Here is a 16,025-nt window from a genome sequence, read left to right on the forward strand (position 1 = left end):
CTTTTAAGGGTTCCAGGCTGTCAAGGTTACGGTTTATATCCGCTAGTAAGCGTGCTACATCAAGGTCCGGTTTATTTTTTCCTGCCTGATCCCCCTTCGATTTTCCTGGTTTGCAGCTTGGGCACCGCCAAGCCTTTTTGTAACCGTCTTTTTTAGATTTATACGTTGACTCAGATACACCAGAGCATTCGCCCAAGTGATAGGAACGGTCACAATTCGAACATGTCAAGGCATTTACATCGCTTCCGATTAGGAAGCAACATTTTGAACAAACAACATCATCATCATCCTCCTCCGACGGCATCAAAAACTATGCAAAGCGAGAAACAATTCAAAATAGACTGATGTTTGGCAGCAGCAGCAGCAGCAGCAGCAATCAATTATTTTTATATAAAATCAGGGGAAAGACTAACCTGGAAGTGGCAAAGGCGAGATGTTATCGGACTGTGCACTACAGACGCCGCTGCTGCTGCCAAAGTGATGGCCCGTGCCTCCCAGCAGCTCCTTTAACCCAGAAGAAGGTGTCGCTGATGTCGCTTCAAACGGTGATTGGCTGGTGGCACAGGGCAATGACGGTGATTGAGCCGTGCGGATGACTTACCACGTTCAGTGTCAGGAGCAAATCCTAGTCTTGCGGTTTCCCGGTAGTAGCCACCAGCACTCAGCAGAACGGGGGAAAAACTGGAAGTGGCAAAGGCGAGATGTTATCCGAGTGTGCAGTACTGACGCCGCTGCTGCTGCCAAAGACACTTATCACGACAGAAGTTTGCCAGGAAGCTGCTGTTTGTGAAATATTTGCGACAGAAACTTCCGGTCTCGAGCCGTCTCGAGATGCCTGCTGCAGACGTCTAACGCATGATGAACGCACATGAAATGACTGAAGTGTGCCGCCTTCAACAGTTTGCATCGTTTGATATGGTATTGATCTTGTATTTATTGGGAACGTGGCAGGTCTAAGAAAACTCGTCAGGTTTATAGAAAACTAATTGTATTTGCGTGCGATATGGGATACTGTCTGACAAATTATCATACGCATGGAGATTTGCTAAAAATACAGCGAGAGAAGCATCTGTTTACGACACCATATCAAAGGAGCGTCAGGCCCTCTTTTTGATTTAGCAGCTCACGTGCATTGTAATGAAGGAGCACTTATTTTGACTAACATGAACAGTTAGAGTCCCAAAGCTTAATTTGTCAGGCTCGCAATATGGGGAATTCGTGTTTCGTACCTGCCTGTAATCATCACTGAGAAAAAAATTCTGCTGATTCTTCAGTTTTCACTAAGACCCTAAATAGCGAAAAAGGTTGATAATATTATTGGGTAAGTTAAATAAATCCCTAACGGACAGTTCGTTTGATCACAGAAATGTGCACTGAGGAAACTTCCGTGTTGTCAGAACTCCTTGAAACGTGTGCTGGCCTGCACTTTGACGTTGATACACTTAACGTAGTTGTTGTACGTGATTCGGCTTTAGTGTTTTCCCTTCTCCTATCCTGCAAGAGCCTCCACGGGCAGGCGTTCATGCGCTCGCCCACCTCGAGCATCGATTAAAGCTGTGCACGGGCGCTCTTCACTTTGGAAATCCCACAGAAAGTTGACACCGAGGATTAAAGTTTCATCGCTCGTCAGCGTCTCAATTTAATGCAGTTGCATACTTCCTCAGAAGGAACCACTGAACCTGCGAGTCCATCATGTCTTCCATCAGCAAAGCAAAACCAATTGTGAAACTTTATTACGGGTTTTTATCGTCGCTTTATGGTACTGAGACGATAGTCCTCATGATTAGCTATTGAGAAGACACAATGCTTACAAAAAGTTATTTATTTTTTTATCAAACTATTTCGGAGCTCACTTCGAGCATCCATGCATTTGTCCATGACAACGGCCCTAGTAACAGTTTGTTTGGAGTGCCATGCTGTGATGTCAGCATTTAGAGGGTCAGTTATATTTTATTTATTTACAATACTACAATTGCAAAATGATTAAGGATGTGCTACAGTTAGTCGACGTCACCAGGTGAAGTGTCGCAGAAGTTAGGTGGCTGCGTACTGAAAGACACGTTTTCTGCTCATTCGCCGAAGGAGTTCTCGAAAACCCAGTGTAAACGGTCGTAGCTGCCTTTGAGAACCCGTGGAAATTTTTACGAAAGAGCAGCACAGCACGAAAAAGGCACAACTCGTCGAACGCAAGTCTCGCGGTCAGGTGGTGTGATAAAGAACATGCCTAGGTATGACGAGTGCTGTGTCTGCCTTCACATGCTAGGATACTGATAGAGACTCAGTGCCATGTTAAACTGTCTGGAAAAATGCGCGAGACATGCAGGAGGTGTATGTGCCTCTGGAGCAGCATTTCACTTCACTTCAACGACTGTATTCATAACTTGTGTCACTCGTGGGCCAGAAATGAGTTTGCCCGAGTGGTGTTCAAAAACCTACCTCCTGTCCAGCGCTGCTCCACTCCGTTGCTGTATGTGTGTTGCCATGTGACGTAATTCAGATCCATCCATTGCTGCAGATTTCGAACGTAGCCATGGTTGATAGTAGTGATGGACCGAATCCGCCGAACTTCAGATTCGGCAAAGTTAACATGCCAAACTTTTGAAGGAAAGTTCGGCAAACGCCTGCGCACGCACGAGAACGCGATGGTGTTACAGGGCCATGAATTGCAAATGGACGCTGTGTGGTCGCCATCTTACAGTGTAGTACTACCAGCTGTTACATCGAGGTGCAGAGTATATGGTAACTGTGTGTTTGTCAGGCTTCGTGAGTGTGGTTCTTTTCAATATCTTCTGCCTCAAGAACAGAAGATCGACCAGGAATTGAAGCAGTCCACTGCGCAAGTGACAAATAACGCGGTACATTCTGGATAACATGATTTTCATTTGATATATCCAATGATGCACGGGGTAGTTGCAACATTTACAAGTAATTCAAAGCACTTCTCGCCATTATAGCAATCCTGTTCTCGGCTCACAAGTAGTTTGTGCCAAAACAAAATATCATTGCGTTTTAATTGACATTATTTTGCAGTTTTCATTTGTCTGCATAAAACAAAATACAGAACTATCATGCTCGACTTTGCACATCTGACATTCCTAACTCTTAAATGACCCCGTGTGTCATAATATCAGAAACCGCAATTTTAAAAGTTAAAAACGAGACGTCGCGAATATGAGATGCACACTTTGATGCAAAGCTGAAGTGACTCAAATTCGAGAAAAAAAAACATGCACGTTTACAATAACATTGTTATCTCTTCTAGTGAAGGCTCAGCAGCCGTTGCATTCGTTTTATTGCTTGGAACTGTTGACCCGCAAAGAAAGTAGGAACCCTTGGACTAGGGACGTGCTCCCTCTGCACCTGCCAAATCCCTACTGAGCTCGAGATGAGGAGCCTCGCTTCTTATAATAAGACACCCCCTCTCCCCCGCCGCCATGCCCTCAGCCAATCGCAGAAGCGAATGGGAGGAGTGTGTGAGGAAGACGTGAGGGCATGTCGGGCGGGGTTGAGACCCGTCGGGATCCACCTGGCACGCAGATGGTCTTTTATTGTGAGGAAAGAAAAAGTAACACACAGCTCCCAAGGCAGAGAACGTATGTGCCCCGCTGTAATGCCCTTCCGAAGGGCGAGATTGTCCGTGTTGATCAACGTTGACGGCGGCGCCAGGAGTGCAGCTAGAAGCCAAGCCAAGGCTTCACGTAGGAAGATCTTCCGGCTGGGATTCGTGATGATAGCGAGGGCGGCATCGGATGTCACTACACCCAGTCCTGTTGAGGATGCGTCGGCGAACATGGTGTGCACAGGAGGGGTGGGGACGAGCGGCACCACATGGGGAAGTCTGTTCCATATTGTTTTAAACACAACACACCACTGGAGGAGGGGGGGTGTCCAGTCTGGGCAGCGTCAAAAAGAGGACGTAGTGTGTGGTACCCGGCTCGGTACAACGAGAAATAAAAACACCAAAGCCCTGCTAACTTCTGGTAGCGGGTGAGTGGCTGGGGGGTCTCAAGAAGTTGGAGAGTGTCCCCTAGGGACCGGACGCGCTGTGGGGTATGAGAGAGCGTCTGAGTCAGAGTGCTTATGGTGAAGCCAAGAAAACGAATCTCTCGCGTAGGGAGAGTGACGGTGTCGCGGGGGTTTATGCAAAACCTGCATGCATGAAGTTGTTCAAGGAAATGGGCTGTAGCCTGGGACAAAAACACAGGATCGCTGTGTGCTAAAAGAAAGTTGTCTATGTAGGCCCAAGCCCACAGGCCCTGGGCGCGCAGCGTTCTAGCCATGGCCGTGGCGAGGGATTGCATCAAGAAAGGCGCTGGCCTAACTCCAAATGGGAGTCTGGTGAATGAGTAATAAACTCCGTCAAACCTGAAGGTGGTTAGCCTTTGAGCCTGCGGATGCAGGGAAATGTGATAAAAGGCCTCCGCCAGGTCCACCTTCACAAAGTATGCATTTGGTGGAAGGGGGACCTGGAGGAGGACTTTAGGGAGAGGGTCAAGGCGAAACGAGGGTGCCTGAAGGTGAGGCGTAAGATGACTGGCATCCAACACAAATCTAGACTCGGTGGTAGACTTGGGGGCCAACTGGATTGGGCGAAGGAAGGGACCCCTCTTATTGACTCGGATGAGTCCGGATGCTTTCATGGAAGCTACTGCGTCCCGAAGAACGGGTATTTGCTCGGGTGCGGGAGGATGGTTAATCACCACTGATGCAGCTGAACAGTTCAAACGAAGATTCCCATAATCCGCAGGCGGATAAAACGAGAAAGTTTGGGCTGCCTTCTCCCAGTCCACGGAAGGGGGGGGAGGATCGGTCGGACCGGTTGCCACTGACGGGGGGGCAAAAAAGATGGGCGCGCGAGAATCATCGTCGTCCGCGACATCCTCGTCCTGGGAACCAGGCTCATTGGGTGTCGGGTGGCTATCAAGCCACCTAAGAATACGGTCGGCGGCGGCCGCCCAAGAGTCATCCTCGTCCTCCGTAGAGGAGTCTGAGGAACTGTGAGGAGACTCAAGGTCCGAAGGAGGAGTGAGCAAAATGTTAGCAGAGCGCAGGGCCTGCAGCAGTATGTCTGGGGGTTGGACTATATCCTGGACGAATGCAAGTATCTGCTGGTCGTCGACCGCTACAAGAATGGGTTGGGGATCTTTGAGTACAATGCCTAAGTTGGACACGACGCGATCCGCAAGGTGAAGGCTGGGTGGCGAAGCCACCTCAAAGGGCAGACTCACCGGAGTGACGGATGGCGGCGGAGTCTTAGATGATGGGAGCGGAGCGTAGTCCTGAGATCCCCACAAGGGGAGTCTGTCGAAAAGTTTCTCTGACGAGGGAGGAGGGAGGGTGCGCACTGGCGATGCGAAGAGTCTATACCTGGGGCTCCGTGTCCTTGGCGACCTTCGGGGGAGGTCGGCCTCATCTGAGGTCGGCCTCATCTGCCTCTGGGTGCGACGGCTGCTCCTCTTCCTCTGGCTGAGAATCGGCTGGAGTGATCCGCTGCGGCGGACTGGGGTGGAGGTGGGAGCGGTGCTCCGAGGAGGAAGGATGCACTCGGGTCAGCGTAACCTTGGAGAGCGGTTTGCCAACCGGACAGGGCGACGTGGTAGAGTAACCGGATCCGGTCAAAAATGCGCAACTTGGCTGATGCTCTGAGTGGTGGCTGGCTGTCCCACACTTGCAAAAAGTTTTCCAACAGTCGCACCTCCACGACGTCACGGGTGCCGAAGAAACGGGAGGATCGGCTGGCTCGGTCGACAAAAAGTAGGGCGTTGCGGAAGTCACGGCGTGTAGGCGGGTCGGCCGTCGTAAAGAGCCGTTGCCCTCTGGAGCCGGTTGGCTCTCTGCGGTGGCGAATGCGTCTTGAGTACTCGTCCCGGCGCCTGTCCGGGATGCTGTCGGGCTCTGAGTCGGAGTCATCCGAGTCTGAATCGGGGAAGCGGGCACGATATCTACCGGGGTGGTCCTGGCTGGTCGGGAAGTGGTTAGGGATAGGCTCCTCGTCATCGGACGTGGCATCTGCGAGATGCTGTGCCACCGGGGTGTCCATACACACTTGCAGGCTTGCGCTGATGAGGACTCAAAAATGAAGCTCGCGTATTGGGACTGCGCCCGCTATTCCGCTTCTACCCAACCTCGTTGTCACACCACTTCTGCAAAAAGTAAATGTAAAATTGCCTCTAAACACACAAAAATGGCCGATACGGTTATCTTGTAGAATATCACCTTATTTAATAACAACTGTGTAAATATGCATTAAAGAAAAGTAATTTCTCCTGAAAAAACAAAATATTAGTTTTTAGGTCTGGCGACAATGTATCTTTGCCGAATCCTTAGAAAAGTTTGGCGAAAATTCAGCTGTGCTGAATTCTGAGATTCGGCGTTGAATTTTCGATTTGGCAAAAGTTTGGTTAATCACTAGTTGATAGTACACGAAAGCAACCACGGACTTTTTTTTTTATTTACTAATAACAGTTACTGATCAGGGATAGCGACTCGCCAGAACAGCTGGGCGATCCAGAACTTTGTAAAGACGTGTACACGCAATACAGCTTCAAAGCTTTCCCGAGGGGTCCAGACGGTGTCGATTCTTGATCGGCATCCAGGCGTTCGAAGGCACAAAGACTCGGCGTGCAAAGGCGCATGTGCTTTGGTCACGCTGCCTGATTGCTAACTTGCGTTCGACGAGTTGAGCATTTTCCTGCGGTGCTGCGCTTTCGTAAAAACTTCCACGGGTTTCAAAGGCAGCTGCCAGCGTTTACACAGGATTTTCACAACCTTCCTCGGTGAATGACGACGAACGAGCAGAAAACGGGTCTTTCAGCCTCTGCAACGCTTTACCCGGTAGATTTTACGCAGGCCCAAGATAGCCGATTAAGAACTTCCGGTGGCCACATTTGCAGAGCGGGGAAGTGAGATTCAGCAAATTGTCACAGAGATCAATAGATAGTAGAGTTTATGGCGATTTGCAGTAAATGATTCCATTCATTAATGGTTTGGGGGAAGAAAACAAAATTTAAAGCAATATTAATACAAAAATAGTTTTTCACACATACAAAGAAAAGTTTTTCAAACCACAAACATTTCGCAAAAGCATAATATACATACAGGAATTTTGTATGTTTGATTATATATATAACGGTGTCTCGTACAATCATTGTACGAGACACCGTTACGGTCATTGTATGGATCGTACAATGACTGTCCGTGTCATAATTTTGATATTTCTGTAATAAATAAATGTGAAAGCCATGTTCTTGGGAGGAACATTCAGCTACATGTGAACGCCATAGGTAAATTTTTTCCAGATATAAAATTGAGAAGCTTTAGGCGTGAACATTGCCGAGATTTCACTACGGTAATTTATATTCCTGCCAATGTCACACTAAAGGAGGCACATAGTTTAAAAAAAAAAAATTTCATTTATTTTATAGATAATTTAGAACATGCACACCAAATATAATTTTTTCCAGATATAAAATTGAGAAGCTTTAGGCGTGAACATTGCCGAGATTTCACTACGGTAATTTGGATTTCTGCCAATGTCACACTAAAGCAGGCACATAGTTTAAAAAAAAAATTTCATTTATTTTATAGATAATTTAGAACATGCACACCAAATATAAAAAATTACAACTATATTTCTATGGAGAAAAAAAATTACGGAACACGTACAAAAACACTTTCAGCCTTTCCACTCTCGTGAAGAAGGAAGAGCAGCGGAGCTGTAGCTTCTGTTCTCAGTGGTGGCTTTCCAGGCGAGCGATCTGCTCTTCTTTCACAAGGAAATCTGAAGCGCTCGACGAAGTGGAACTTTAGGCGATAGCGGCTTCGCGGCGGTTGCAGAACCATTTGCGCTGCTGCCAAGTCGCCGCTCGTTCTGTTCCCGCTCTTCTTCCTCCGAACAAAGGTTGCCACCGTCGCTCATAGATGGCGGAAGCTGTCCAGAGCTCGGTGTCATCCTTTCTAATCTGGCGGACACGATCCTGGGGAAACTAGCCCTTAACAGCTCCGCTGTAAAAACATGTTTTAGAGACACTTTCACAAATTATTTACCAACAAGCAACTTTATGCCAAATGTCACAAAATATATAAAAATGTGCGGCTTGGAATGGAGCTTACGAGTACATAAAACAATATTTGCTTAGCCATCATTGTAGTTTCGTTATTAGTGCAGAAACGTCTAAGTCATTTCTCTAAAAGTAGCCAAATGCAAATGGAATGGAATCCATGTTGGTATCAAGTAAAAAAGGTAGTTAACCCAACATGATTAACAATATTTGTATATATAATGTGTTCAAGTAATTTTGGACAAGCACTGGTTAGAGATATTGGCCTGTAATTTGAAACATAGTGTTTAAGCCCTCCCTTATGAATGGGTACAACATTAGCTGTCTTCCTCTCACATGGAAGCCTGCTTGAGAAGAAAGATTTGTTAAATAAAATAACCACACTCGGCATCAACGATTATGTGCTACGCTGTCAAGGCCAGCGTAGCCTTAGCAGTGCTCCAACGTTGTCGAAGCCACCTGTGCGAGAAAAGGCTTCGTTTGGCGTCTCCAACTGCAGCGTTGTTGAAGCTATGCTAGCCTTCACAACGCAGCACAAAATATTTGAGCTTAAAAAGGGTGTGATCACTGAAGCACACATTTTTAGCGCATGGTTTGGATTTTCATCGGGTCGTGTGGCTGAATGAGATTCCACATTACAAAGAAGTTTATATACCCCATTATCCTAAATAACCAATTCTGGCATTCTCAGCTGTACTGGAAAAAACAGATTGAACAAATAGAATTTTCCAAGTCATCCAAAGTCAGTTCATTGTTGTTAAGAATGGCTGCTATGCATACGCATTCATTATTGCCGAATTTTTTTCAACGAGTTTCTATAATTCTTTTGGGTTTTTAATCAATCTAGGACCTAGAGTAAAAAAGAAATGCAGTTCCGCTTTTTTAATTTTCTTTTTAAAATCGTAATTGAGGCATCTGAGCTCGCACCTTGTTACCGGGTTGTTCTTGTTTTTCTATACTTTTGAAGTGAATTTCACTTTTTATTAAAGAGGCTTTCAGACGACGTCACGTGATTTCGATTTCCCGGCTATATTTATCGGTGAAATGCACAGATGGACGAATAGACAAATTTCTGGGATTAGGCGGGTTCCGTTCAAAAGAATTTTGTTGCCCACCCCGGTTAGAAGACGACGAAAGCAAGGGCAGAGCTCGGACATTCTCGTCGTGGCGGGCTTCAGGCTGTTTTGTGACAGTCTATATTCGTCACTTCTCTTCGTGTGTGCTTAGCTGAGCAAACCCATCTATCACAAAGCACATTTCACGCTTGGATAACGTAGGGCCGCTTCCGCGGTGTGCGCAGGAGTGCCGAGGACGCCGTTTGGGCAACGAGGATGCGGCTGTGCCAGCAGGGCCTGCCGCTGCTGCTGCTGACGACGCAGCGTGGCGCCCCCTGGCTGGGGCGCCTGGAGTCCCCCTGCACCCGGTCCCTGCCACCCTGCCTGGACTTCCCCGCCAGGCACATGTCGACCAGTGAGTCCCACTATTGTTGCAGCGGCGCTGAACGTTTGGCCGGGTTACACATTTGCGTTTGAGTAGGACTAAGTATGTTGTGCCTCCTTGTGACCATTTACATTAAGAGAATGGATGAATGGATGTGGCAGAACCTTTTTAACCCTTTGACTGTCGAGTTCTGTTTTCTAAAAGATGTTTCCCAGTGGTCGGATTTTGTTTCGAAAGGAATAGTACAAAGAAAGGGTCAATGCGTAGATGTTTAAAGCATGAAATGCTTTTGAATGAAACCCCCCAACCTCAAAATTTTTTCTGTCTGTGTGTGCATTTCCTGCTAAATTTAGTGGCGAAACTCAATTGGTGCTCAGGTCGCGTGATGTCAGTTGATGTCACGTGACCTGTACACCAATTTAGTTTCCTTGCTAAATGCGGTGGGAAATTCGATGTCACGTGATCTGACGTGATGAGACGTATACACCAATTTAGTTTTGTCACATATTTTATACACTAAGTCGGCTTGCCCGCTATGTTTTGCTAGGGAAATTGACGTCACATGACCTATACGGCGATTCAGGTTTTCCGCTAAATTTAGTGGGGAAATATATGCCACATGACCTATGCACCCAGTTTCCCCGCTTAATGTAGCAAGGAACTTGTTCTTCGCTCCCAAGATGACAGTTTAATGTCTTCTACATCATTTTTACCAACTACACCTTAAAGGCCTGTACACACTCTTACGACCCAGTACGACTGAGAGAGACGAGATCTCTTAAAAACTTCTTAAATGTTTTTAGAATGAGGGAACGCACTGACATTGTGGCGCCATCTATGCGGTGACCCTGGAACTGCATTTCACAAGAGCGAAGGTTTTGCGGGATTTCTGAGGTCAAATGTGCGTAATACCCATAGAAAGGCCCATTTATAACATTCACAAAAGTTTTTCCAGCCAAGAAAGAAAGGATAATGCGCGAGAAATAAAACAAATATGCCGGACCGCCGAGTTTACACTGCTTCCCAATAGATGGCGCAGGTGTGTTATCTGGTTTAAGAAGTTTTAAGGAACCCAGGCTTAAGAGGTCGCAAGAGTGTGAATGGGCCTTTAAGGACCACTAAAAAGAAAAAATGTTTTTTTGAAACAGTTTAGTTAGCATGTCAAAAAATTAATTTTACGCGGAAAAAAAAAAAAGAAAAAGCGAGACGTGATTTAGTTGGTAGTTACCTCCTTTCCACTTGTTTTCTCTCGGCATTTCGGGCGCGTGGGTGAGAGGTGAAGCGGCTTCGCCTTCACTTTGAAGTGGAAAGAGCGAATTACCATCTCGTTGAGTGAATGACCATTCTGTGACGTCATGGACTTTGTGCACAGAATTTTGAATAAATGTCTCACCGTCAATATTGCTCCAATTTTTTTTTTTCGCGTAAAATTAATTTCTTAACACGCGTGTCCCACCCAAACTGTATAAAAAAAAAAATTTTTTTTTTCTTTTCAGGGTTTTTTAAATACTGCATTTCATGCATTTGTGGACTTTGGAAATGCATGGCTTGCATTGACGTCACGTCAGCCGCCATTCCTCTGTACCATGTTCCTGTATCTGTACCTTTTGCACCACACATTTGGCATCATCGAACCTGTTCTTCTCCAGAAGGCTTGCCAAGAGGAACAAGTTTGATTTTGCGAGATGTACGTATGCTGCAAAAAGAATGGGCTCAGGAGCATGGTACGGAGCAAAGGCGGCAGCTATGGTGCCATATTTTTTTTATTTTTATTTATTGATACTGCCGACCGCTAATACGCAGCCAAGGCAGGAGATATATACAATAAAATGCACTTGAAAATAAAATACATAGGTGTGGTGGCGTTACAACTCGTAGAGGAATAAAGGGCCAACAGATGCCCTTGATAGGATTCTTCCCATGCAAAGAATGACTACACAAAAGGATCTTTTACAACTACACGTCACAAAAACACACTTAAACATAAAAACACAGTACAAACCTATAAAAAAAAGAAATATCTAAAGCATGACTAGTAGAAAAGCACAATCACAGACAATCAAACCAAATCATACGCATGTAATATCAAACAACATCCGATTCCTTTAACTTGGCTGTGAACGACAATACGCAATCTGTGGAGGCGATTTCTTGTGGGAGCAAGTTCCATTTATGAATCGTACGTGGAAAACAGGAATATTTGAAGCAGTCAGTTCTGCACCTTATTTCAGTGAAAGATTTGCAGTGCTTGTTCCTTGTTGGCCTACTAGTATTGAAATGAAGGTAATTGCTGTAGTCCAAGTTGAAATTGTTATATTTAATAGGTTGAAAATGAACTTCAGTCGGCTAATTTTTCTACGTTTTTGTAAAGAAGGGACACCGCTCTGGACATAAAGTTCTGAGATTGATGTGTTTCTACCGTATGTGTTAAAAATAAATCGCAGCGCTTTTTTCTGAATTCTTTCCAACTTATTAATATTTGACTTTGTGTGTGGATCCCATACCACATCAGCGTATTCCATCAAAGACCTGACGAATGTCTTTTACGCGATTAGTTTTGTATTGTTGGAACAGTCTTTTAGTCGCTGTTTAAAAGTCCATAATGTGCCCATTGCCTTGTGAGTAATGAAGTCAATATGCGAATTCCAACGCAGATCAGACGTTATTACTAGTCCCAGGTATTTGTATTGGGGTACTGTGTTGAGCGCGGTCCCCTGGAGGCAGCAGCTGGAGGGGAGTGGATTTTTTTTCCTGGTTATTGTCATATGAGCACATTTCTTACAATTAAGGGACATTTGCCAGGTGTCGCACCATGTAGAAACCATCTCGAGACTCTTGTTTAGAATATTTTGATCGTTAGAACATTTCACTTCTTTATAAATAATACAATCGTCGTCATGCATGACGTCACATGCAAGGCATGCATCGAGGTCGCTGCCAATTTTTTAAAAATTATATAGTGGGAGCACGTACAGTGCTCGCAAGCCGTTTGGGTTTAGAAATATCAAGCGAAAATATTGAAGGAGAAAAGTTGTCGTCTTTCTTCCAATCTTTTTTATTGTGGCACATCTGCTTCTGAGACATTTCAGCAGCTTCAGATTTGTAAATGGAGGTTTTGCGGCAGAAATTATTTCGAGTCCACGGCAAAAGAATGACGTGTAAAAAAACAACAGAAATAAATATGTGTACCAGAAGCATTTCAGGACTACCCGACAGATTGTGTCAATGTGTTCTCTCGTCGGAAGCGGTCACGAGCGGGCACAACCCGCTCAGTTGCAAATGCAAACGTGCGAACTGTGCCTCGAAACATGGCAAAAAAGAATGTGGACGGAGGTCTAGACATTTCGGGATCCGCTCGTGAGAGAAGCTTTGGACGAAGACCGCGCTTGAAATAGAGAGGTGCCCGCACTGCCTGCACTTACGTGCGCAAATGGATACTTAGGAGTGACTATCGTAGAATACCTAGTGAATGGCCACCCCGAAAGCTGGAGATAATAATTGGGGACGGGTGCTCATTAGGTACAGGAGCAGGGTATCGGAAGGGGCACATAGTAGGGTAAGCCCTCGTTTCATCCGACGGAACAATATCTGCTGGGTCCCCTAATTTTTAAAGCAGCCCCACTCTCGTCGGTCCTGCTTCGTGCTGCCGCCGTCACGCCGACCTTCGCTGCTTTGCACCGGTGCGCGTGCGTAAAGCTTCTCCACCTCATACCGGCTTCTTGGAGAAGTGGCCGACGCGGACGAACACCTCGGTTAGCTCGGCGAGCTTGGACGTCAGCCAGGGGGGACGTTGAATACGTCCATATGTTCCAGACTTTCCAAAAGTAGGGAGTAGGCGCTTATTGCGACTTGGGCGAATGCTCGGTGTTTCATGCCATTCGCCGCTTCCTTTGGCTCGGTTCTCGTTTTAAGAACAGTTACACGGAGACACTCTGTTTTTTCTAACACAAAATATGTGGGGTTCTTTGTTTTCGGGTTGCATTTTTGTCAACGACTATTTTATTGTCCACTACGTTTTATCTTGTTCAGATGGTTGTTTCCCCATTGTCCTCTGTATGTCCTCATTTAGGTTTGCCCTTCCTTAGTTTAGGGGTTCAAAGCTCCCACAGTCATCAATGGGTTTTGCTTATTTTCCTGCTGGGGCCATATGGCTTAACCTTGATTTTCTTTTGTGTGCTTTTCCGTTTAGGATTGTAGTCTAAAACTATTTTTGGAAAAAATAAATAACATTTGTAATGAAATAATGTCCAAATGAAAAGAAAAAAGTTACCTCCTTCGGGCAGTGGTGTCACATAAAAAGCCGGAAAACGAAGAACCTTAAAAATATGTTGTGTGGCTGGTTTCCACGAGATGAGCGTAACGTTACGAAAGAATGTCACAAAAAACCGTCGTACGGCCGCTAAATTTGGCGTTCGAGATGTCGCCAGCCGATTTTAGTGAACACTTGGGGTCAAAAAGCTCAAAAAGCTCATAAAGCTCAAAACACGTTCCACATTCTGCTGTCCCGACATTTCCTCGTAGGATTAAGACGAATTAAAATTTTCATTCCGGTCAGATTTGCGGCTTTTATGGGAACTCAAATACAGTTGAATCCCGCCAGAGTGAACGCTGCTTCGACCAAATTTCCGCAACAACAAAGTATTTTCAATTCCAGTAAAAAAAGTGTCTCCACAACAAACGGCTTTTCAAATGCCGCTTCGCTTCAAGTTTTCACTACGAAAAACTAAACTTTGTCATCTAATTTATAAACCAAAAAAATATGAAATAACCTTTCCACTTGATATCACAGCTTGCGACGCCCGTGCTGGTGTCTGCAGCAGTAGCTGTTTTAAAGCAAAAGTATAAGACAAATGCCACTTTATGCGTGTGTTTGTCAGTGTTTTATTTTGGTCATTTACTTAGAATCTTTTATATGGACCAGGCAAACGTGTCCGGCGCATGTACCTACATTTGCAGTATTCTCATCCATGCCTGGCTAATGAAGCGATAGGTTTAATGCTGCAAAGCCTTTGGTCTGGCTACACCTTAATCAAAGGGGTTCTAATTTTACTTGACAGATGGCGCCAGCCTGCTCTCTTGTTGCGAGTCACCCAAAGTTGTCTTAGCTATTCTTAAAGGGGTCTATTAGTCGCACAGAAATGCAGGAAACAGCCTCGTGATTTGTAACACAGCTGCAGTTAGCACTCTGCCCCTGTTGCTACCTTTGTGCGATGACGCTCGTTAGCTAACACCTGTTACGACCGAACAGCTTTCCCCACAAAGTAGCTCCCAGACTTTGAAGCACGTTTGGAAGTAGAACGGGACAGATTGTAATGGTAGTCACTGCAAGCTTCCGCAGGAGCTTTGCGGTGCAGAATCATTCAACCGCTCGTCAACCGATCGCCGCATCTGGGCAGGCCACCATTTCCGTCTGCGAGTTGCTTGCCAGGGTAAAGAGAGCAACGGTCGACGACATGTCGTCGCCGTACGGCGGCAAACCCCAACATAGTTGATGCGAGGATATTGTATATGGACACGGTGTTGTTAGAACACGCGTGCCGTCATTCTTCGCAGAATGATGCGTTAATCCATCGTTTTTAAATCGTGGGATTGAATATTTGGAATGTGACGGACTTAAGTGGGCCATGCCTGCTTTGGCTGACTCTATTTCTAGATGCCTTTGCAAGGTGTGAAGGGGCACATGGACAAACGGTGGCAGACAGTTCATGCAGATAAGGGGGTCCAAATGCCGTGGGTTCTTGGTAGTGTTTGATTGGCTTTGACTGTTCGTAGCTTTCACTTGGGAAGTGGACAAGGTAGTATAGCATTCACCACTTGTCATCTTAAGTTTGTGATCGGTGCCTTCTCCTTTCTCTCTTGGCACGTTTTTTTTTGGGGCAGGATGCACTGTAGCAGCCACAAGGCACAATGCAAAAAAGGCTCTGTAGACTCTGCTAGCATTTGGGTGATGGGACCATTTAATGCTGACACACAGTGGCACTTTAGCTGCCTGTCACGCACAATCCACAGGCATCTGCCCACGCATGCTAGCAGGTTGTTTGAAAGGACTTCAACGTCCTTGAAGCCAACGAAAGAACAGTGTAACTCACGCCTTCAGCATCCTATTAAAACACTATAGACCATTTCATCCTCCCTCGCATGGGTGCTGACATCTTGGAATCACGTGACGCGGCAGCCATTAGGTTGCTTCAACTTGTTGTTCCGCTCCCCCCTCCGCGCCTTGGTGGATGCGTTGTATTTGTCTTTTTCGCCGCGTTTCATCGCGCTTTCTTGCCTTACTTTGAAAGCTGTAGTCCGATACGTCTACTCGACGACTAAGACATCACGAGGGTACAAAAGTCCTTATGACAATTGAGGTTTGTTTACTAATAGTGGCGGAACATAAGAAGCATGTATATTTATATCGCGCATTTAGGATCGGAAGGCGTCAAGAGTAGTGAGCGCAAGAAGGCTATCTGTATTTAATGAAAGTATCCTTTTTATTCATAATATATCGAAAACAGTTTATGTTGATTATGTGAGGAA

The 16,025-nt window shown here is 45.7% G+C and overlaps 2 protein-coding genes across 2 annotated transcripts in view; one reads left to right on the forward strand and one right to left on the reverse strand.

Moving 5' to 3' along the window:
• The window catches only part of LOC8026673 (phosphatidylserine decarboxylase proenzyme, mitochondrial), a 58,433-nt gene that overhangs the window by 5,327 nt on the left and 37,081 nt on the right, over positions 1 to 16,025 (forward strand). The window contains exon 2 of the mRNA XM_029978328.3: positions 9,361 to 9,530. Within this exon, the coding sequence (XP_029834188.1) occupies positions 9,392 to 9,530 (139 nt within the window). The 5' untranslated portion in view covers positions 9,361 to 9,391. The remainder of the gene's footprint in view (positions 1 to 9,360; positions 9,531 to 16,025) is intronic.
• Positions 5,344 to 6,137, reverse strand: LOC120843428. Its single transcript, XM_040214799.3, has one exon. It carries the CDS (start codon positions 6,038 to 6,040, stop codon positions 5,426 to 5,428), a length of 615 nt encoding a protein of 204 aa, XP_040070733.1. The 5' UTR covers positions 6,041 to 6,137; the 3' UTR covers positions 5,344 to 5,425.

This window comes from Ixodes scapularis, unplaced genomic scaffold, assembly GCF_016920785.2.
Source record: "Ixodes scapularis isolate PalLabHiFi unplaced genomic scaffold, ASM1692078v2 PGA_scaffold1__304_contigs__length_218370807, whole genome shotgun sequence".
Taxonomy (NCBI): Eukaryota; Metazoa; Arthropoda; class Arachnida; order Ixodida; family Ixodidae; genus Ixodes; species Ixodes scapularis.